Source organism: Palaemon carinicauda, chromosome 8, assembly GCF_036898095.1.
Source record: "Palaemon carinicauda isolate YSFRI2023 chromosome 8, ASM3689809v2, whole genome shotgun sequence".
In the NCBI taxonomy this organism is placed as follows: Eukaryota; Metazoa; Arthropoda; class Malacostraca; order Decapoda; family Palaemonidae; genus Palaemon; species Palaemon carinicauda.
The window spans coordinates 8803376-8827416 of record NC_090732.1 but is presented as its reverse complement, the minus strand read 5'-3'; the positions used below and the strand labels follow the sequence as shown (position 1 = coordinate 8827416).

General features: G+C 35.9%; 2 protein-coding genes across 6 annotated transcripts in view; both read right to left on the bottom strand.

The window, feature by feature from the left end:
* The window catches only part of LOC137645639 (uncharacterized), a 43632-nt gene extending 20467 nt beyond the window's left edge, over positions 1 to 23165 (bottom strand). The window contains exons 1-3 of one of the 5 annotated variants that reach the window (XR_011045322.1): positions 16257 to 16660; positions 10875 to 11488; positions 6254 to 6670 (exon numbers count right to left, since the gene is read on the bottom strand). Coding sequence is in view for 4 of the 5 variants with exons in the window: in XM_068378457.1 (XP_068234558.1) it covers positions 6254 to 6670; positions 10875 to 11488; positions 16257 to 16398 (1173 nt within the window). In the remaining variant the exon portion in view is untranslated. Of the gene's footprint in view, positions 1 to 6253; positions 6671 to 8649; positions 9290 to 10874; positions 11489 to 16256; positions 16667 to 23029 lie in introns of those variants that run through there. The other 4 variants (XM_068378458.1, XM_068378460.1, XM_068378457.1 and 1 more) reach the window with 4 other exon arrangements.
* On the bottom strand, positions 20230 to 23410 carry LOC137644785 (uncharacterized). Its single transcript, XM_068377681.1, has 3 exons — positions 23030 to 23410; positions 22578 to 22587; positions 20230 to 20249 (listed from the first exon to the last, which is right to left on the bottom strand). Exons 1-3 carry the CDS (start codon positions 23408 to 23410, stop codon positions 20230 to 20232), a joined length of 411 nt encoding a protein of 136 aa, XP_068233782.1.
* Between the last annotated feature and the right edge of the window lie 631 nt (positions 23411 to 24041).

The window sequence follows — 24041 nt, the reverse complement described above, 5'->3', positions numbered from 1 at the left end:
GGTGGCTGGTGCCGTGGCCAACCTACAAGGTAGGTAGAACGTTCTGTGGTGGTTTACACTATACCAACAATCAGAAATCTATTTTTAGCACACAAAAATTCACATGCTAATCCCTTACATCACATTGTGTTAGCATCGCTTGCGTCACTCAATCTGGGTCGTAACATGAATTGGACTGGAAATGATTCAGCGGTTACCTCAATAAACACTATGCTGTGGATTATTATGCCTCCAGAAATATATATATATATATATTAGAGAGAGAGAGAGAGAGAGAGAGTACACACACACATATATATATATATATATAATTTATATATATACATACATATATATATATATATATAGAGAGAGAGAGAGAGAGAGAGAGAGAGAGTAACATATATATATAGAGTATATACTGTATATAAATATATATATATATATATAGAGAGAGAGAGAGAGAGAGAGAGAGAGAGAGAGAATATATATATATATATATATATAGAATTTCATTCCTTAACCTATTAAGACCTATAATTTCTATGTTCCTATGATAACTATTCTTATCTTTTAGTCGAAAAAATGTGACTCACAAGTAAGTTAAAGCGTTAGGTAATTTAGAAAGAGTTTTAGTCAAAACTTCTGTCCACAATTCCTGTACCGAAAGATCTTAAGACATTTTTCACGTCTAAATCAGGTGACAAGTGGGAACCACCGCGGCGTAGAGAGAGAGAGAGAGAGAGAGAGAGAGAGAGAGAGAGAGATGTGTACTTACATGAGGATTTTTTTCTAAAAAATACCCATAGCACCTTTGCATAGAAACACGCCTGGTGGTTGCGTCCTTTAGGGTTTAAAGGTCACTCATGAATGACAGACGCAAGGGACGGTGGTTATGCCCTACCAAGTAGGACAATGACCTAGAGACTGACTATATGTACATATGATCAGCGCCCAAGCCCCCTTTCCAGCCTCGCTAGGACCAAGGAGAGTCAAGCAATTGCTGCTGATGACTCAGCAGATAAACCTATAGGCTCCCCCAAACCCCCCATCCTTAACTCACAAGGATGGTGAAGTTACAGCGACCAAAGAAACTAATGAGTTTGAACCAAGACTCGAAGCTCAGTCTGGCCATCACCAGTCAGGGACATTGCCACATCGACCACCGTAACCTTGCCTGGTGATTTCCAGACTGGGGTTCAAGTCCCGCTCAGACTCATTAGTTCCTTTGTTAGCTACAATCTCACCATCCTTGTGAGCTAAGGATGGGGGGTTGGGGAGTCTATAGGTCTATCTGCTGAGTCATCAGCCCTCCTTGGTCCTAGCTTGGGTGGAGAGGGGGCTTGGGCGCTGTATATTATGGTCAGTCTCTCAATGCATTGTCATGCTTGATAGGGCAATATACAACATGACATAACAAATACGACAATATAAATATAGCAATAAAACTGGGCAGCGTCAAAGATCATACCCTGCAATAACAAACCGCATATTAGCAGATAACCATTGACCAACAATATATTTCTCTGAAGAAACTATAAATAGAAAACGCCACAAAGATAAACAAACACATTATTAATATTATTATTATTACTTGCTTAGCTACAACCTTAGTTGGAAAACAGAATACTGCAAGCCCAGGGCTCCAACAGGCAAAATAGCCCAGTGAGGAAAGGAAACACGGGAAAACAAAATATCCGAAGAACGGTAACAACATAAAAATGAATATTCATAACGCTAAAAGTAGAACATGCATGTTTCAAGCCTTTCCAGAATATACAACTTCCACTGTCTTGGGGTAGAGTTCTTTTGCTGGAGAGTACACTCGAGCACACTATTCTATCTTATTTCACTTGTTCTTAAACTTCTCTTGTAGTTTATTTCCTGATTTCCTTTCCTCACTGGGCTATTTTCCCGGTAGAAGCCCTTGGGCTTTACCAACTAGGGTTGTAGCTTAGCAAATAATAATAATAATAATTTCGAATTTACGATAACTGTTAAATCTTCCGAGTAAGTTTTCATCAGTGGAAAACGTAATAACGGCCAAATGAACAGAGCGAGTGTGACCTTGGCTTTGGTGTGAATTTTAGGCCGTGGCCACATCTAGATCCACATCCAGGATTGGCTACTACCTGATTACGCATTTGCTCCTTATTGTGACTTAAGGAAGAGAAAATGTTTTGTCCTATGTTCATTATTCAATAGAGTTAAAGATGTTACAAATTTCATTTATACACATTCGAATCACCTTCCAGATTCTCTTATCTTGAAGGCACTGTCAATAAAAACTGCCATTTTATTGATAACCGGCTATTCTTAAAGTTTCTGGAGGTATTACAAACAGAACAATAGCTGCCATATATATATATATATATATATATATACACACACATATATATATATATATATATATAACAACAAAGGTTGCATATTAAGTAACATTTCTACGTACGTATAAAAATTCTAAGCTATATATTTTGATTAATATTTCACGTAGAATATTGTATAATTTTGTATCTATATATTTGGTTGTAGTAGAATCATCACACAAATAACGTAAACTATTGAAATATTGTATTTTAATAAAAGGCAAAAGTAGAATAAGTTTCTATCGGCATTGCTGTAAGAAAAAAAATCTGTTTGGAATAGTTCATATAAGATAAGAATAAAATTGATTATGAAAACATTTCAACTGGCTATATATATATATATATATATATAGTAGTCTCCATAAGGAAAATAGAAAAATGTCTATATGTAGAAATGCTCTAAAGTTTCGTCCGTCACTCCACCTCTTCTTGGAGCGTTTATTATGCAAAAAAAAAAAAAAAAAAAAAAAAAAAATTGGTTACTACCCAACAGGCAAAAGTTTAACATGGGGTTCAAACTAGTAAAAGTTGAAATTACAAGTTAACAGGAAAACAAGTAATGAAACGTTTGACAAGCATTTAAGTAAACAAAACAAGCCCCCCCCCCAAAAAAAAAAAGCTATTGAATAACATTTTTGAGTTTGTACTGACACTTTATACTGTGTAAAATAAAAGGATACAATTTATATATGCCTGAAGATGAGTTAAAATTCTTATTCCTACTCTAAAATATACACGCTCCTTCAATGACATTTCTCTCTATAAAATCATTATTCTTGAACAAAATTTGTGAATGTTGCCAATCCACTGGGTAACTACATATATTACTGTACAGTATTATGTACACAAATGGCATTACTTTTGTTGTTTGTTCTTATATTATACTTATGATTTAAGATTCGTTTATCTAACGTTTTTCCAGATTGTCTAATATAAAAATGTCCACTTCTACATGGTATTTTATAAACTATACTCTCATCACTGTCAGGTGTGTTACAAATTAGATTTCTGTCAATAGTATTCTGATAATAAAATGTAGTATTAATCCCCAACAATCTAAGAGGAGCGATTACAGATTCAAACTTGGGATAGTAAGGTAAGGACAGAAAATTTGCAGTCCCGAATATAGAAATATATATATATATATATATATATGTGTGTGTGTGTGTGTGTGTGTGTGTATGGTGTAAAACTATTCTTGAATAAGACAAAGATCATAAAAGTGAAAAACAAAAGAAAGTCTGTAATCAGTAATGTTCCCGCAACACAAAATTCCAATGATTATTTTACAGTAGAATTCATACAATAAATGTTTTAAAAAAAATTAAAACATTAGTAAATTAAAAGTTAAAAGCATTCCTATATAAAAATGATTTTCTCATTGCATTTCAAGAGTTTAACCTCGAAACAAATGAGGTTTTGCTGAAATAAAGATTATTATTATTATTATTATTATTATTATTATTATTATTATTATCAGACTGTAGTACTCACAGGCAAAGAAATTCCCACGTGGGTTAAAGTGACCATCGAGATGGGAGACTCAAGTATCAATTGACTCACTTCCCCTTCGTGAACTGTTGGAGATGATGGTGTAGCGCTCTTTTCTCGATTTAAGCTTTTTCTTTTAGCATTGAAAGCTTGGATATTTCTTAAAGCCGCCAAATACCTCTTTCCATGCTTCATCTTAGGCATTTTTGATATTTGAGTAATAACAAAGTTATACAATTGCCAAATTAACAGATATCTCTCGACGAGCACAATTTTATACACAAACCTTCCTCATCGAAGCGGGACACGCTGTGTTCAGAGTCACCACCAGGGGGCTGGGAGTACCAGCGTTGCTAAACTGGCGAGAAATTGGAATCCCACTAGTTTTAGTGGAATTAAGATTTGATTTGCGGGTTTTAAGCGGCTAGCGGGAAATCTGGCGTGTTTAAGGACTTATTGTTATTATTACTAGCCAAGCTACAACCCTGGTAGGAAAAGCAAGATGCTATAAGCTCAAGGCCGGCAAAAATAGTTCAGTGAGGAAAGGAAATAAGGAAATTAATAAATGATGAGAACAAATTAACAATAAATCATTCTAAAAACAGTAACAACGTCAAAATAGATATATATTTGCTAAGCCACAACCCCAGTTGGAAAAGCAAGACGCTTTAAGCCCAGGGGGCCCCAACAGGGAAAACAGCCCAGTGAGGAAAGGAAACAAGGAAAAATAAAATATTTCAAGAAGAGTAACATTAAAATAAATATTTCCTTTATAAACTATAAAACTTTAACAAAAGAGGATAAGAAATTAGATAGAATAATGTGCCCGAGTGTACTCTCAAGCAAGACAACCCTAACCCAAGACAGTGGAAGACCATGGTACAGAGGATAATTATAGAATTTAAATTGTTTCTAGATAATTCTATACCCCCCCCCCAAAAAAAAAAATATAGAGGAATACGGAAAGTGTATTCAGAACCTGGGTGTAAAAAAAAAATGGGCTCCATTATCAGGTCGTGACCTTTTTAACAGCAAGATATACACGTGTGACGTCAGAAATCTAGCCGTCAACTCTCTCTCTCTCGACTACGTTTAGGGAGCTTACCTGTGACAGTAGCTGGGGAAATAGGTGATGAAACTCGCCCAAACTATCCCTTTTGGCGTTTATCACATTTGAGTTTTTTTTTTTCTAAGAGTAGCAAGCACCATAGCTATTGCTACTAACTGCTCCTCTTCTTCATCGAGTTCATTTTACATATTTTCATTCATTTTCAATTTTTACAACACAAAATTGGAGGATAATAAAGAAAGAACGTGCTCACTCCACTAAAAAAATCAAATCTTTCTGACGTAACACGCATCAGATAAATAAAAACGTCGTTGATATGATGCAATCTGTTGCTGTGTTGACACGTCATATGGCGTGTTAACACGAAACATCAGCGCTGTGTGTATGCATCTTTTAGCCTATTTTTCTTGCAGTAGGGACGCCATAGCACAAGGGAAAATTTCTCATGCCACGGACTTACCAGTATTTTAATATAAGTTAAACAATTTTAATTGAAAATCTCTAGATTTGAGATCAAATCCCTGGACCAAAATTTGTTCTAAATATTAAGGTTTTTATAGTTTATGGTTTTAATGTTGTTAGTGTTCTTAGAATATTTTATTTGATTGTTTATTACTTCTTTTGTAGTTTATTTATTCCCTGACTTTCTTTCCTCTCTGGGCTATTTTTCCCTGTTGGAGCGCTTGGGCTTCTAGCATCCTGCTTTTCCAACTAAGGTTGTAGCTTAGCATGTATTAATAATAATAATAATAATAATCAACTTCCAATACAGGATCGAGCTTCAAAAATGTTACCGAACAATTTGTAGGATCGTTTTAAAACGTTTTAACAGGTCAATCAGAATTACAGTGTGTGTGTGTGTGTGTGTGTGTGCGCGACTAGACCCTGTAATGCTCAGTATATAGTACAATGCCAAACATGTTTCGTTTTATATATATAATATATATATATATATATATATAGAGAGAGAGAGAGAGAGAGAGAGAGAGAGAGAAGAATTATATAAATATGCGTGCATTGTATGACCTTTGCGCGCGAATCCCAGGTTCTATATGACTAGTATTCTTCAAGAAGAGACCAAAAGAATCACAAGACTTATATTTCAAGAACTTCAAACTTCAATATCTATCCGATTTGTCCAGAATTCATCCAAACAAAGTGGTACAAACCCCTAGGCTTATAGGATCCTGCTTTTCCAACTACGGTTGTAGCTCAATTACAGTCGACACAGGACCTGTGGGTCGACCCAAACCAACCTGGCAGTTGAGAGTAAGTCTAGAGAAGCTCTCTCACCTCAAAGCTTTGTAAGGACATGAAAAGAAAAATCGGACACCTGCATTCGTACCTTAAGGACCGGAGTGCTAGATAGAGATGGAGCTTGGTAGTGACTTGGGCTTGGAGTACGTACAGGAGTGCTAGATAAAGATGGAGCTTGGTCTTGGTCAATTCGTGAATAGGGCGTCAATGTGCCCATTTCACCCTCGAAGATAACGTCATTTATTAGCTTTTTAACAACCGGATACATCCTCGGGTTTGCTAAATGCAAGCTTTGTAATTTTTTAGCCACATACATACCAAACACATCAAATTCAGAATTTGGAGGTGCTTCCATCCTTTTTGCTACAAGGTCCAAAACGTGATCAGCTTTGCGCTTTTTTGGTGGTGCCGGTGACTCTGATGAAGTATGCCGTGAAGGCAGTAGCGATGAATCATCTTCATATTGGGTTTCTCTCTCTTCAGTAAGATCGTCTTCTTGAGATTGCTGAAAGAAAAAGCAAAATAATTATTAACATGAACATGAAAATTGTTTTGAAAGAAAGAAACAATAGTTAAATATAAGTTCTAAAATTCTATAAGTAAAATAGGTATTTATTTAAATAACTTCCGATTCATTCTACCATAGTCCATAAACCTTGTATGTTAAATAATTCTCTATTACTATGTTTATCAGTTTCCATCAACACAGCAAGAGTGGGAAGAAATCTCAAAGGAGTTTGAAAGAGTGGAATTTTCATCACTGTTGGGGCTGTGGATGGCAAACGTGTCAAGATTGTGCCACCTCCAGAATCAGGACCATTCTACTATACTGGAAATATGCTTTTAAACATTCAGATTTACATTTTGTACATGCATTTCATCTCTGGCAACAGCTCTTGTACAGTCTCATCCTCCCACCCCTGCCAACGTATCATGTTAGTACCCAGCATCATAGTTTCACAGGCCCGTCACTCGTCACTCGCTTAGTTTTACAGAGAGCAGCCCCCTTATTGGGAATCAAGCCACTTATAATGTTTGACCTCCAGTGCATACCGTGCAAACATATGTTAATCTATCCATCATTACCAAACACTATCATAGTAACAAACTACATCATTGATACGCAGTGATAAATTGTAAACATGACACACGCGAACACATGTAGTTGACGAATATCGCACATATAAACATATGCATGAATGTATATATATATATATATATATATATAATTTCTTCATAATTCTTTTTAATTATGTATACTTTTATATAATTTCAGAGCTTATAAAGTATTAATTATACTGTACATTATTCATACACTTTTGATATGTATATTTTCTGGTCTCAGGCATGACTTTCAAATATGTATGTTTATATTAGAAATATGCTTGTTCTTAATTTTGCTTACTTACAATTATTCTATATATATATATATATATATATACATATATATCATTGGTATTTTATGATTGTTATTGTGTAAAAATTGGAATTGGTCACATAAAAATCTTCCAAAAATATGATTTTGTTTTTGATACAATATGCTGTCAGATGCCAGGAAATTGCATCTGAGGGTGTTTCCTCATAAAAAATTTCCTGGGGGAGACCCCCAGACCCCCCTTCCCCCCCATGCCTTCGAGCCTGCGGCTCCGCCTTCAGTGACATTTCGCAATTTAGCCACCCCCATCAGGAAAACGCTCCTACGCCCCTGTACAACTACAAGGGTTTCCACAGTATGGTACTAATGGGCATTGCCAATGCAAAGTATGAATTTATTCTTTGTGATTTCAGCATCAATAGACGAATTTCAGACGGAGGGGTAATAAACAGGACCAATTTTTATGACAAAGTGTGTAAAGGAAAATTAAATCTTAATAAAATTGAAGGTTCTGAAAAAGTATTACCTATTGTGTTTATAGGCGAAGAAGCTTTTGCGATGCGAACTGACTTTTTAAGACCCTTTAGTCAAAAGGACTTATCAAATGAGAGAAGGATCTTCAATTACCGCCTGAGCAGGGCTCGCAGAATTATCGAAAACGTTTTTGGAGTTTTGGTTTCGCGCTTCCGTATCTTTCAAACTGCTATAAATTTATTGCCAAGAAATACTAAATATGTAGTATTGGATTGTTGTGCACTTCATATTTTTTTTATGCGCAAAATTTATCGGGTATTATACCCCAGATGAGTCTGAAGAACAAGCTGAAGATAATATGAGTCAAGTCGAACAATCACTGGCAGGCTTGCAAAGAGGGACTATGAGAAATACCCCCAATGCTGCTAAGAAAGTATGAGATACATTCATAAATTACTTCAATAACGAAGGAAAAGTTGCATGGAAGGACAATGTATAATATTCTTAATTTGCTTTTCTACTGCCTGGTAATGAATTATCCACATATTTAAATAAAGAAATAGTGTGAATTATTCAATTGAATATTTGTAAGCTATCTTTTGTTTGTAAATAAAATATGACATGAGTATACATACCTCTTCATCGACTTCCTGTGTATTAAGGCTCATGTTTGAAACAGATGGTTCACATTCCACATTTTGGTCTTTGATGAAATGCATCAGATGAAAATATGAGAGTTTTGGCGTATAAATGGAGTCTGAACCGCTCCCCGAACTTTTAGACGCTTGCACTTTTTTAAGCTCTTTATTGTATGAGCTCCTCAAGTTGTTTATTTTCCTAACAACGGTATCTTTATTAGCACTGGGATCAATTTCTCTAAGTTTATTGACTAATTTGCCATATGCTGCATTTCTCACTTCCCTGTTTGAATAATCCTTAGATTTAATGAACCACAAACATGGCTCATTTCGATAAATTTCTATGAAGTCACTCATGAAATCACTAGCGCAAGAGCTTGCCATGTTGTAGACCTTCCTCTGTGAGGTGCTTCCTCAAACTGATGTCACACCATACGGTGAGTTAGGACTGCCGAAAGTTCATCCGGCCGGCCGTGGGTGAGCGTTCATATGGCCGATTTGCTATCACACGCTCCGGTTTGAACATATGCTAGCGTCACGACCGACGGCGCCGTGGGAAACCGGATACGTGTAATAGGGGCTTAAATACGAGAAAACAAATCCGACCAGTTTAATTCCTACGGATTAACTGATTGAGCGTGCCATACTAATCCTGTTCTTCTCCATGAAGGATTGACATATAAATATCAACCTCGGTATACTGGAATCAAGTTTAGTACTCTAACTTCATAATATGCTCTCTCTCTCTCTCTCTCTCTCTCTCTCTCTCTCTCACACGTCCTGTGTGGACCTGGGATCTTAAACCTTCCAAGGTTCCAATTTCCTTTCCATTGGCCACCTGGATAAAAAAATATCCGAAAAGGAAAATATATACTGGATTATAACCTACGGAAACTGTCCCAACTTCAAGATCTTGGTTTATATATATATATATATATATGTATATATATATATATATATGTATATATATATATATATACATGCATACATACATATATATATATATATATATATCTTCTGTTTCAGACTTCTCCAGGTAAAATGGCCGAAAGCTTTAGATTCGACACCAAACATTCAGCTTCAGAACTGCCACTAAATATTGAGTCGACTATAATAATAATAATAATAATAATAATAATAATAAAGTATGATCTAAGAGATTTATCCTTAATTGAAGCTATATTTCCAATTATTGATATAATGAGATACTTATTTTCATTTTAACTTATTGTAAGGTAAAGGTATTACTTTGTATTAACCTCTTCAAAGTAATTCTTCATGTATGTTTATTTCCAGCATACTTATCTTCCCCTTTACGAACTGTGACAATTTTAGTCTAAATGTACAGTAGCTCCCACCACTGAGCTCGTTGCTCCAATGGAAACACAGTACCTTATTTAAATACATTCCTATTGGCTATCAGATTTTGAAGGGCTTTTCATAGGATGATCCGATTGTCTAAAGCTCGCTCTATGATGAATTCTCGGAACTACTGTTTGCTAACATGTTTTCATAGAAGCAACAACGATTACACTGCTTAACTTCGTGAATCATCAGGCATGTCATAGCCACGTGGAGGTAAGCATAGTAGATTGAATAGCGTTTATCGTGGACATTACACAAAAAGAAATGACAGAGTAGACCGAGCGAGTGCCACGCACAGCTTAGGTGGAGATGAACTCCCCCCCCCCCCAACCCTGAAATCTGATTGGATTTACATGATTTAGAAAAATTGATTATTTCAGATTTGAAAAACCCGGAGTTTCCAGCATATGCTGAAAAACTCGCACTAGTGTGTGTGTGTGTGTGTGCCGAAAAACTCGCAAATGTATTTATGTTGACCAGGCTGACATGAGTCTTTTTATAGTTTATATATGACATAACTGTTTTTGACGTTATTAATAGTTTATACATGACATATCTATTTTGACGTTGTTACTGTTTTTAGAACGATTTATTGTTAATTTGTTCTCATCATTTATTTATTTCCTTATTTCCTTTCCTCACTGGACTGTTTTTCCCTATTGGAGCCCTTAGGCTTATAGCATCTTGCTTTTCCAAATAGGGTTGTAGCTTGGCTAGTATATATATATACATACATATATATATATATATATGTATGTATATATATATATATATGTATATATATATATATATATATATACAAAATTAAAACCAACGAAAGTAAACATGACCACATAAGTTTTGTAAAATGAACTCACCGTTGAAGAAAATCCCACGTGTGTATATAGTGCTGGACGCTGGTATGGCACTGGAGGAGGACCACGCTTCACTTTTTGTACAGCTTGTATCATTTCTATTTGCAACTTCATAAACTGATCATCGTCGAATGAATCAATGATTGGCATCAAAGAACGGAAAAAGTTCAACCTAACCGACACTTTTGATTTATCCGCCTGGCGCTCTTTCGTCATCTTTAGGATAGTACTAGTCTCATCCTCAATTTGGTCTTGACTTTCTTGTTTCGTCTGAGGTGGCTGCATATATCTACTGGCCTCTGTCTCTCGCTGAACAGTCAATTTCCCAAGATCGTCTTCTTCCCTGAAATGATCTATTTCCATATCAGGTTGAGACAGGCCAATAAAACTATCGTTGCTGTCATCGTAACTGTTGCTCGTGTCATAACCTCTCTCCGGTATGTAACCAAAGGCGCTGCGTACTTGCTTTACAGGTATGAGAAATTCCATGTCCTTTTCGAACCTCCAACCTTTGTCGCTGCCTGCGCCGGTGCCAGATCTTTTATCTTTTCTCCTGAGGGCATTTGAAAACCCCCGGGTTAATTGGTCCCATGTAGCTTTGGCATTTACACTGGCACCTGTGAAGGGAAAATAGATATCCCATTGTTATTCATTTCATACAAACAAAAATCAGGAGTTTGTTTTTTCTTTTTTTCTATTGTTATTTTTTTAATAGTGGCTGGAGTGTCAATACTTTTAATTTGTGTTTTTTTCTAATTTTATCTCAGACATCTAATGGCTACAAAGGGGATCTTTTGCATCCCTGAGTATATAATTCCCTATGATGTTAAAATATAAGAAGACATGTCTTTGCCTGTAAAGTTATCTGGGATGTACTGCAATCACTGCAATTGCAGTTTGCAATAGAACATCATTGGGAAAATATTACAAAACAATATGGTGACATAAGGAACTACCATTTTGCTAGTGGAAGTTTAGATGGAAAACAAATTGCATTGAAATATCGCAAGAAAAGTGGTTCTATGTTTTGTAATTGCCATGGTCTTCCACTGACGGATTAGAGTTATCTTGCTCGAGGGTACACTCGGGCGCGCTATTCTGTTGCCTTATTTCTTTTCCTCACTGGGCTATTTTCCTTGGTGGAGCCCTTGGGTTTATAAAGTCCTGCTTTTCTAACTAAGGTTTTAGCTTAGCTCGTAATAAGATTTTCCTAGCATAGTGCTTACGACACTCGTCTCTATCTTGAGCTTTCAATTCAATACTTCTCCATTCATCATCATCTACTTCACGTTTCATAGTCCCCAGCCATGTAGGCCTGGGTATTCCAACTCTTCTGGTCCATTGTGGAGCCCAGCTAAACGTTTGGTGAACTAATCTCTCTTGGGGAGTACAAAGAGCATGCCAAAATCATCTCCATCTACCCTTCATCCTGATCTCATCTACCATGGCCTTCCACTGTCTTGGGTTAGAGTTCTCTTGCTTGAGGGTAAACTCGGGCACACTATTCCATCTAATTTCTCTTCCTCATGTTTTGTTAAAGTTTTCATAGTTTACATAGATATTTGTTTTATTATTCTTAATATATTTATTTTTTCCTTGTTTCCTTTCCTCACTGGGCTATTTTCCCTGTTGGAGCCCCTGGCCTTATAGCATTCTGCTTTTCCAACTAGGGTTGTAGCTTAGCAATTAATAATAATAATAATAATAATAATATGGCACTCAAGTAATCATTCATAATTTCATTTCTAATCCTGTCCTACCATTCAACTCCCAATATCCTTCTGAGGGTTTGTTCTCAAATCTACTAAATATCTGTTGGAGATTGTTTCATTGTCATACCATGACTCACGTCCATAGAATAACACTGATCTCACTAAACTGATATATAGTCTGATTTTTATGTGTAATTTCAGGCGATTTGATTTCAAAATTCTACTTAACCTACTCATTGTTTGATTTGATTTTTTCAATCTTTCACTAAACTCTAATTCTAAAGACCCTGTATTGGAGATCATAGTTCCTAAATACTTGAATGATTCTACCTCATTAATTCTTTCTCCTTCAATGATATTTCCTCTTCCATTGCATACTCCGTTCTCATCATCTCTGTCTTTCTTCCATTTATCTTGAGCCAAAATTCGTGTAATATTTCATGCATTTTGGTAAGCAAGCATTACAAATCCTGTGGCGTTCTGCTAACAAGGACAGCATCACCAATCCAGTCCAATCCTTCTCCACCATCTCCGACTTTTCTACGCATTACAAAATCCAGGAGGAGGATAAACCACGTAGGTGACAACACATTCGCTTGGAGTATTCCGCTGTTCACTGGATATTCATTTTATAAGACTCCATTAACATTAACTTGGCCCTTGCTATGGTCATGAACAGACTTAATCAAATTTACGTATTTAAGAGGAATTCCATAATAACGCAGGACTTTCCATAAAATTGGCCGGTGCACACTATCAAAGGCTTTTTCATAGTCCACAAATGCCATCAAAATTGGATTTCTATATTCTATGCATTGCTGTACAACATGTCTCAAAATGAAAATTTGGTCAGTGCAAGCTTCTACCTTTTTCTAAACCTTACTTGTTCATCTCTCAGCTTTTCATCAACCTTTCTCTCCAGTCTCTTTAGAATAAGCATACTATATATTTTCATAACTGACGTAAGTGTTATGTCTGTGTAATTATTGCAACCAGTCAGGTCTCCTTTTTTGCTATTTTCACCAACGCTCCCAACTCCCATTCATCAGGTTTTGCCTCTTCATACCACATTCTACAAAATAATCTTGTAAGTAATCTGGGAGTCACTTCATTTTCGGCCAGTATCATCTGGGCAGTTAATCCATCGTATCCCGGGGCTTTCCATTTCTTTAGTGTTTTGAGGATAATTTCAACTTCAAACACACTGAATTCATTCATGAGCACATCAAGGTCTTCATCAGCTTCAAGTATATCAATCAAATTTTTCCCTTCATATCTCCTATCCATAACCTCACTAAAGTGTTCCATCCAATGTTGTCTTTCTTCATCTTCTGTTGTTATAACAGATCCATCTCTTTTTTGATGGGTATATGCTTTATCTTTTCCCCCATAGAGATTTCATTAACATTCTATGGGCAATTCTTACACCATAGCCACTTCCTGAATTTCTTTTGACCTCACTATCAATACTGGAATACTTAGCATGCTCTATCTTGTAGTTTTCATCACTTCCCCCAAAACTTTCAACAATCAATTTCTGTCTATCTCCTTTCTATAGTATCCCAAGTATCATTTTATATCTATGGCTTTCTCCTTGTAACTGTTTGTCCCAAGACTTCACTACCAACTGATTGATATATGTTCTTAATATTACACAATTCTTGATTAATTGTCTGTTCTTTGTCTCTCAAAGTCTCTAAGACTGCAAATCTATTCCTGCATTCAATTGCAATTGTTTCTACGTCCTCTTCTTATAATAAAAGCTCAGTTATATCAAACCAACGTATTCTATCTATCTTTCTGTTGGGTGCTTTCAGTTTTAATTTCAGTGTGGCAATGAGCTGGTGATCACTACCAATATCTGCACCTCTACATCTTCTTACATTACTCATAGTCCTCCTTCCCTCTTTATTGTGATCTATCTGATTTTTGTGATTGCCTCATGGTGAAGTCCATGTATACTTGTGAGTGTTCTTGTGTTGAAAATGACACCTCCAATGACAAGATTGTTTGCTGAACAGAAACTCATGAAATGTGCTCCATTTTCCTTTGCAACTTCGCCAAGACCCTCGACGCCCATCACATTCTCTATCCCTTGATTATTTCTTCCAACTTTAGCATTGAAGTCGCCAATCACAATTTTCATATCTCTTTCTTTGATCTCATCTATTACACTCTGCAGTTCTTCATAGTATTCATCTTTCCTTTTATTATCATTATTAATTGCTAAGCTAAAACCCCAGTTGGAAAAGCAAGACGCTATAAGCCCCAGGGGCTCGAACAGGGAAAATAGCCCAGCAAGGAGAGGAAACAACGAAAAATAAATTATTTTTAGAACAGTAACATTGAAATAAATATCTTCTATATAACTATAAAAACTTTAATAAAACAAGAGAAAGACAAATAAGATAGAATAGTGTGCCCGAGTGTACCCTCAAGCGAGAGAACTCTAACCCAAGACAGTGGAAGACATTGGTACAGAGGCTATGGCACTACCCAAGACTAGAGAACAATGGTTTGATTTTGGAGTGTCCTCCTCCTACTGTAGAAGAGCTGCTTACCATTGCTAAAGTCTCTTCTACCCTTACCAAGAGGGAAAGTGGCCACTGAACAATTACAGTGCAGTAACCCCTTGGGTGAGGAAGAATTGTTTGGTAATCTCAGTATTGTCAGGTGTATGAAGACAGAGGAGAATATGTAGAGAATAGGCCAGACTATTCAGTGTGTGTGAGTAGGCAAAAGAAAAATGAACCGTAACCAGAGAGAAAGGGAATCATTTGTTGGGGCATAACAAACTATAATACTCATATTGCACAGCTATGATTTGAACTTTGCAAGTATCAATCTCCTATTTACAGCCTACCACTCGATTAATGCCTTTTCTGCTCTTGGTGTCATCATTCCTACCCCTTTTTTCATATATATATATATATATATATATATATATATATATATATATATATATATATATATATATATATATATATATATATCTGATGGATCAACGAACTAATGAAGTTTTCTGGTGTGGACTGGCACAGGAAAGCCATAAACAGACTCAAGTGGAAGGACATGTCTGAGGCCTTTGTTCTACAGTGGACTAGTAATGGGCAATGATATATATATGTATGTATACATACGTATATATATATATAATATATATATATATATATATATATATATATATATATACACAAAACAGATGAGGTCATCAAAGTTCGGGAGGCAGAAACATATTTAGAATCAATTTACATATGAAATTCATCAAGTCACAAAACAATAAAAATAAGAGATATTTTAAAATGATAATGCTTACTTGAATAATTCACTAAACAGTCTGAAACGAGTTTCTTCTTAATGTTTACTTATGAAAGATGAAAGAATGTTTTAATGCTGTGTCCTCACTGGGCTATTTTTCCCTGTTGGAACCCTTGAGACTTGAGGTTATAGTATCCTACTTATTCTACTAGGGTTGTAGCTTACCTAATAATAATAATAATAATAATAATAATAATAATTATAATAATAACAATAATAATAATAATTATAATAATAATAACAATAATAATAATAATAATAATAATAATAACTAAGACAGGCATGCAAATAGACAAACTAGGCAGTTAGACAGCCATCGATAAAATGTTATAGGCCTATTGCATTATTGAATTACCTGGAGGCGGTCGAAGTTGACCATCAATATCGTCCCAAGCTTGTTTTCTCTTATCTCTATTCTTGTAGTCTGGAATCGTGGGATCCCAAAGGAAAGGGATGGCTCTAACAAACTTAATGACTCCTTTCTTGTATTCATCCATGATTATAAAATCCAGAATAGGGTGTTTCCACTTCAAGGCTTCACAACACACTGCCGGACTCTAGACTCAGCCGGCAGCACAGCAGCAGGTGTGGCCACACGCGTTTCGCGTTTCTGGCATGTCGTCATTTCCCGTGACGCAGTCAGTCGATAAAGTTATGACACTTTTGTTCTTAAGCGCGACGTGTGTCAGGGTCCCGCGATTCTGGTTTCGCCCGTTGTATCTGGACCAGGACCTATACAGGATTCTGATCTAGACCGTGGTTTCGTTTCACTTTCTATGCGACTCCCGCTTAACTCGACACTAGTTCACGTTTTCTTTTTTTTCATTCATCATCATATATATATATATATATATATATATATATATATATATATATATATATATATATATTATTACTACTTGGTAAGCTACAACCCTAGTTGGAAAAGCAGGATGCCATAAGCCCAGGGGCTCCAACATGGAAAATAGCCCAGTGCGAAAAGGAAACAAGGAAAAATAAAATATTTTAAGAAGAGTAAAAACATTGAGATAAATATCTCTTATATAAACTAAAAATTTTAATAAAACAAGAGAAATAAGATAGAATAGTGTGCCCGAGTGCACCCTCAAGCAAAAGAACTTTAACCCAAGACAGTGGAAGACCATGGTACAGAGGCTTTGGCACTACCCAAGACTAGAGAACAATGGTTTGATTTTGGAGTGTCCTTCTAGAAGAGCTGCTTACCATAGCTAAAGAGTCTCTTCTACCTTAACAAGAGGAAAGTGGCCACTAAATAATTACTTTGCAGTGGTTAACCCCTACGGTGAAGAAGAATTGTTTGGTAATCTCAGTGTTGGCAGGTGTATGAGGACAGAGAATGTGTAGGAATAGACCAGACTATTCAGTGTGTTTGTAGGCATAGGGAAAATGAACCGTAACCAGTGAGGATCCCATGTAGTACTGTCTGGCCAGTCTAAAGACCACATAACTCTCTAGCGGTAGTACTACTTGTATGTGTGTGTATAAAATAATAATAATAAGACTAAGATAAAACGCTTCATTGAATACTTCAATATTTTAAGAGTAATATAAAAAAAAACATACACAAGGAACAATCACTGATATCTCACGAACACAAACGATACACGAATCCCTCTCATTGATCGCAGCACACAGAGTAGATCAGGGATATGTCCCTAATGGTGGGGACATTTATCCCAATTCCCTTGTTGTAGGGACATACTAGGAAAATTTCTGAAAACGTAGGGAAAGAATAAATATTTGATTGGTATCCTTCAGGATGCGGGCACAAAAATGACGAAACATTTATTTAGAACTTTATCAAACACTATTTTGTCCATATTTGGACTAAACAATGATGTAAAAGCCATTGGGCTTATAGGATCCTGTTTTTCCTACTAAGGTTGTGGTTTAGTTAATAATAATAATAATACTAATAATAAGGAACTGGAGAATTACGACAACGCCAAACATTCTTAAATTTATTTCCATCACCAACAAATAACAACGTTTCAAACATCTCTGTGTTCATAATCATGTTCCTGGGTAAAAGAAAGTAAAACAATAAAGAGCAAGCAGTACATAAATACTGTAAACAAACAAATAAATTCTAAGATAGAATGGGAAAAGGCACAATTAGGCAATCTTCAAAGGAAAACTAGAAATTTCTTGATTAAATTGTGGCTTTTTAGATTTTATAAAAATAATAATAAATAATAATAATAATAATAATAATAATAATAATAATAATTTCGTTTAGTCAAATAGGGTAAGGATACGATTGAGAGTCGTTGAGAATTTGTAGACGTGGTAACGCATGCCATTGAGAAACTATTTGAAATATTAATAATCATCCACTGTATACATAAAATCATGTTTTTCTTAAATATTTTGGCGTAATTGGCTTTTGTTTTGTTATATAACAACGACCTATATTTCATAACAAAAAATCCTTAGCATGGCGCACGTAAATGATACCTGGACCGTGGTCCCACGAAAGTTAGGTTTGAGTCTTGGAGGAAAGGTTTCACCGTCTGCCCCGATACTCAATTCAAAACGTCAGAAAATCTCAGCCAGAGATTTCAACCAAGAATCCCCCCCCCTCTCTCTCTCTCTCTCTCTCTCTCTCTCTCTCTCTCTCTCTCTCTCTCTCTCTCTCTTTCGCATACTGTATAAACCATAAAAAGACTCATGTCAGCCTGTTCAGCATTAAAACAATTGCAAAATAATTAATAGGGCATATGTTTGAATATCGTTTTCATAATGTCCTGTAAAAGAAAATTTTGGAAATCTCATTGTTTTCTCATTGCCATTTTGTCCAGACTAATTATTTCTGAAGCCTTTAAAAATATGGATCGAATTAAGCAAAGAAAATCGATCAACTTATTTGGAGAGGATGTCGGTATATGGATAACCATAATGCCTATAACCAAATGTTTGTTGAGGAATGAAAATTTGGGAAATCATTGTTTTCTCATTATCTTTTTTGTCAATATCAACTATTTCTGAGGTATTTAAAACTGGGTAACTTAAGAGGAGAGGATGTCGGTATAATTTTGATAACCATTACAACCAAAATTTTGTTGAGAAATCGGAAATTGCAACATTTATGGACAAGAAGCAGTAGTTTTTTTTAAAGCGATAAGCTATTCATATATCTTTGGGATTTTGTGGATTTTCACCGTAATGGCTTCTCCTATCTTCAACGTTACCACAAGTTACTGTTAGAGAGAGAGAGAGAGAGAGAGAGAGAGAGAGAGAGACTTACCTTATTTGCCTTATTTTATGTTTGGGTTCCCCTAGGTCCCTCAGTGTAAAAAAGATCGTTGGCTGAATAAACTACCGAACCAGAATTTTAAAAGAGAGAGAGAGAGAGAGAGAGAGAGAGAGAGAGAGAGAGAGAGAGAGAGAGAGAGAGAGAGAGAGAGAGAGAGAGAGAGAGTCATGTAGGCGAGAAACTGCAAGAGATATCTTAAAAGAGAAAAAAAAAACTGCCAGCCAACCCTCCTTGTGAACCAGCTACCCTCATTTCTAACGACTTTCAGTTGTGTGGGGCTCACAAAATCAGGGTTGCCAGGTTTCCTAAATGAGAAAAGGCAAACTTATAATGAACCACAGCTTTAAAAGGGCAACTCATTAATAGATAAAGGCCAAAAATTTAGTATTTAAAGACCACAATTTTTATTATATTACTAACGGCCAACTGATTTAAAAAAAAAAAAGCCAAATTTGAGATTTTTTGGCTTGAGCTTTCCGACTTTCCTTAAGCCAGGCGGCTCACTTTGAGAAGCAGATAAGCCACCTCAGAGCAGGACAGAAAACTGAATTTCACTACAGTAGTTTAAATGTACACTCGGGCACGCTGTTCTATCTAATTTCTCTTCCTCCTGTTGTTGAAGTTTTTATAGTTTATATACAAAAGATCTAATTTAATGTTGTTACTGTTCTTGGAATATTTTGATTGTTCATTACTTCTCTTGTATTTTTTCTATTTCCCTCTTTCTTTTCTTCACTGGACTACATTGATGTTGGAGCCCTGGGACTTTTAGCATCTTGCTTTTCCAACTAGGATTGGAGGTTAGCTAATAATAATAATAATAAGAAGAAGAAGAAGAAGAAGCAGAAGAAGAAGAAGAAGAAGTCAAATTAAGACCACCGCATACAAAAGTGAATGAGTTAGAGGTATCAAAATAATTTATATCTAATTTTTATTTTCATCATGAACGACACGAGCAGATTTTGTATCAATTATATTTTTCTTTTATTGTCCCACGTAGAGCTATGTCGAACACAATACAACACAAGGGAAATCTGATACAGTAATAGCACTAAGCTATACTTTCTAAATCTGTAAAAAAAAAAAAATAATAATAATTTCTATAGACAGAGAATACTAGATTACACCCATACGCAGATTCCTTTGTTGAAAATAAAAAAAAATTATTAATAAATAACAGAGTACTTTATTCTAAGATACAATGATCACTGCTTCCATATATGAAGACTTGGCGTCTGTCCTTCTAGGCCTATACGAAAAATTCCCACAGCGTCTTTGAAACAACGTAAGTTAATGAAGTCTTCAAGACTTTGTTTGTTAAGACACTAGTATTAGAACTATTCGGAGCAATAATTAACCCGCAAATAACGAATAAACATCTGATCTTGAGAACTAAACTCTACATGTTTCTTTCCTCACTAACTAGATCATTTATTTTTAGAACATTCTATTGGCGACATCTGGCGGTCTCACAACGGTTTTTGGTATTCTCGGCCCAATAATTTAAGAATTCTTGCTTTAATTCATTTCATTTCCTGGTCTTCTGTTGCGTTTGTGCTTTCAAGGAGTTGCTTTGAGAGAGAGAGAGAGAGAGAGAGAGAGAGAGAGAGAGAGAGAGAGAGAGAGAGAGAGCTATTTCCCCTGGCATCTCGGACGTTTCATAGTTTTTTATTTCTATCAAGTACCTAAATACTAAGTTAAAATTGTTCATTAAAATGTTATAACAAATACTTGCTCAGAGTCGAAGTTACTGTTTTGTTCTAAACTTCGAAGAATAAATTAATATATAGTTAGACTGTAAAAAAAAATTCGTTGAGACACCTGAAAAGAAATTACATAGGAAATCTTTGAACATACATATATCACTTTACCATGGTCTTCCACTACCTTGGGTTAGAGTTTTCTTGCTTGAGGGTACACTCGCTCACAATATTATATCTTACTTCTTTTCCTCTTGTTCAAGTTTTTATAGTTTATATTTGATATATTCATTTTAATGTTATTATCTGTAAAATGTTTTATTTTCAATGTTCATTACTTCTCTTGTAGTTTGTTTATTTCCATTCCTCACTGTGCTATTTTCCCGGTTGGAGCCCTTAGGCTTTTAGCATCCTACTTTTCCAACTAGGGTTGTAGCCTAGCGAGTAATAATAATAATAATAATAATAATAATAATAATAATAATAATAATAATAATATAGAGCTGCAATATTGATGAACAGATGAAAATTGATTCACCATGTAAATGTAAACGTTTTTATAAAAGTAAAAAAAAAGATATTACTACAAAAAATCATGATGGAACGAATTCCTATAACACGTTCGCCAAAAAATAGTAATAAAAAAAATACTTTCGTGACTGGTGCACCAAGGGTCACGGTCTAAAAAAAAAAAAAAATCAAGAAATAGTTGGCTGAATAAACTACTGAATCAGAATTCTAAAAGAAAAAAAGAAAAATCTTGAACGAGCTGATATGTAAGAAAAGATGTAAAACTTGATCATTTTGTTATCTACAAGGCTAACGCATTCTGCACCCCTAGTGCTCTACTGAACTAATTAAATAGTAAATTTTACTGTACAGCATTTCTCCAATAAAATGTTATTACCTCCGCCAACGAAGTTAGAATGAAGTTATATTTTACCCTCTGTTTGTGTGTTTGTAATTTGTTTGTTTGTGTGTGTGTTTGTAGACAACTTCCTGGACATAATTTCAATCGTAGAATAATGAAACTTGCAGGAATTGACTTATGTAAAAAAACTGAAAATTATTAAATTTGGAAGGTCAAAGTCAAAGATTAAGGTCACGGTCAAGCAAAATGTCCAATTCACATAATCAGCCATAAGTTTGGACATCGTTGTCACAGAATTCAAACTTGGTTCACATTTGCGTGTATGAAAATCAACGCCAATTAAAACATTTCAAGGTCAAAGGTCAAGGTCGAGATATAAGCTGCCGCGATGGAGGTCAGCGCTGTGCCGAGTGCCCCTTTGGATAATTTTTTCTACTTAACTGCAGTGTACACCTATTAACTCTATTTAATCACCGCATCAGTCCATTCTAGACACATTGAGTCTAAAGGTTCGTCGAACTCGGTTTGACATTCAAGCGTTTGAAGTGGTTGTCGAACATGTTCGTCGAACGGTTCGAAGAAAGTCTGTTCTTGCCTGACTTTTGTGAGCGGGGCTTCATTGTCCACAAACCTTATACATTTGTGGCTGACTTCACCCCTTCGAACCGTTAGACAAGCAGGTTCGACAACCGAATACGACGAACCGTTCGACCTGTAAACCCTGCTCAAGATTACATGCGCATCAGGTACGCGACCAGTCAAACAAAAATATTTCCAGTAGCCGTCGAATGGTTCAATAAAAACAAGTTATTCGTGACTTCAACATACCAGACGGCGACTGGAAAGAAAGAAAAAAAATATACAAAAAAAGTGCTTGGAGTGACACCACGTCATCCGTCTTTGTCTGAGTCTAGCCACTGGTACTTTACTGGTAACACCACGAGTCGCCACTGGTACTCGTGGTGTTACCAGTAAAGTACCAGTGGCTAGACTCAGACAAAGACGGATGACGTGGTGTCACTCCAAGCACTTTTTTTGTATATTTTTTTTAATTATTTAGTTAATGGTGCTTTAAGGTTTTGGTGAACTTTGTATGAATTAAAACAATTAATTCTGTATAAGAAGTGCATATTATTTCTTAATAATTGTATGTATAGAACTTCATATCATTGCCAGATAGTACTTAAAATATTAAGTACAAGTCACATTGTTCAAGGAGAAAGCATCACTGAAATTGTAAAAGGATAATTATGTTTAATAAAAATATAAATTTCCCTTACCATCTCTCTTTCAAAGCTTTCCTCCTCTATAGTAGACCTAGAGCGTCCTGGCATTTCTTGGTCTTTCAGAAAGAGTAATTTTTCGTAGTACCATAAGTTGGGCTTATAAATGTCATCTGTGCTGGCTCCAGATTTGTATGAGGCCTGAACCTTTTTAAATTCTTTTCTAAATGATGCACGTAGAGAATTAATCTTACGTAAACATGATTCACGATCAGCATTAGGGTCACATTCTTTCAGTTTTTCTACTAATTTGTCTTGAGCAATTTGTTTTGCGTGTTTGTTATAGTAATCTGCCGATTTAATTTTCCACAAACACGGGAAAGACTGGTATAGGTCTATAAAGTCACTTAACACTTCTCTTGAATCGGCGCTATCCATCTTCAATTTCACTCAACATACAAAAATAATGGAGCCTTCCTCGTGTACCCAACAAATGATCACCTGGCTCGAAGCTCCGCCCACAAAATATCAGGAATGTCTTGATAGCGTCGAGCCAGCTGCCAGTGGCTTGTTGCACGATGCGAAAGCCCGAGCCAGCTGCCAGTGGCTCGTTGCACGATGCGAAAGCCCGAGCCAGCTGCCAGTGGCTCGTTGCACGATGCGAAAGCTGGGCCCCATACACTATGAACACTCGACGCGTTGCACCAAGCGCGATTCGATGATCGATAGTGTATGGGGGCCTTTATACATTTGTGGCTGACTTCACCCCCTTCGAACCGTTAAGGCGGGTTTACACGGCCGAGCAGCTCGCCGAGCCCGGTTGTCGAACCTACTTGTAGAACGGCTCGAAGAGCTTTCAGACAGTACATAGAACCTCAGTGTGCCTCGTGCTAAAACAACGTCAACATGTCTCTCGACCAGGACGATTTGATAGCCATTGCTTTAACAGTGGCACTAAAAAGGAAAAAAAAGATCAAAGTGGACGAAGGATTGGCTACTAAAATGAGAGAAATTTTCACAAACCAACTTGCTTATTGCTTTAAAATTAAGGCTTTGAAATTAGTTCTTT

What these genes read in the sequence shown, in the direction of transcription:
- LOC137644785 (XM_068377681.1), bottom strand. Translation starts at nt 23,410, where the DNA reads ATGGATAGCGCCGATTCAAGAGAAGTGTTAAGTGACTTTATAGACCTA.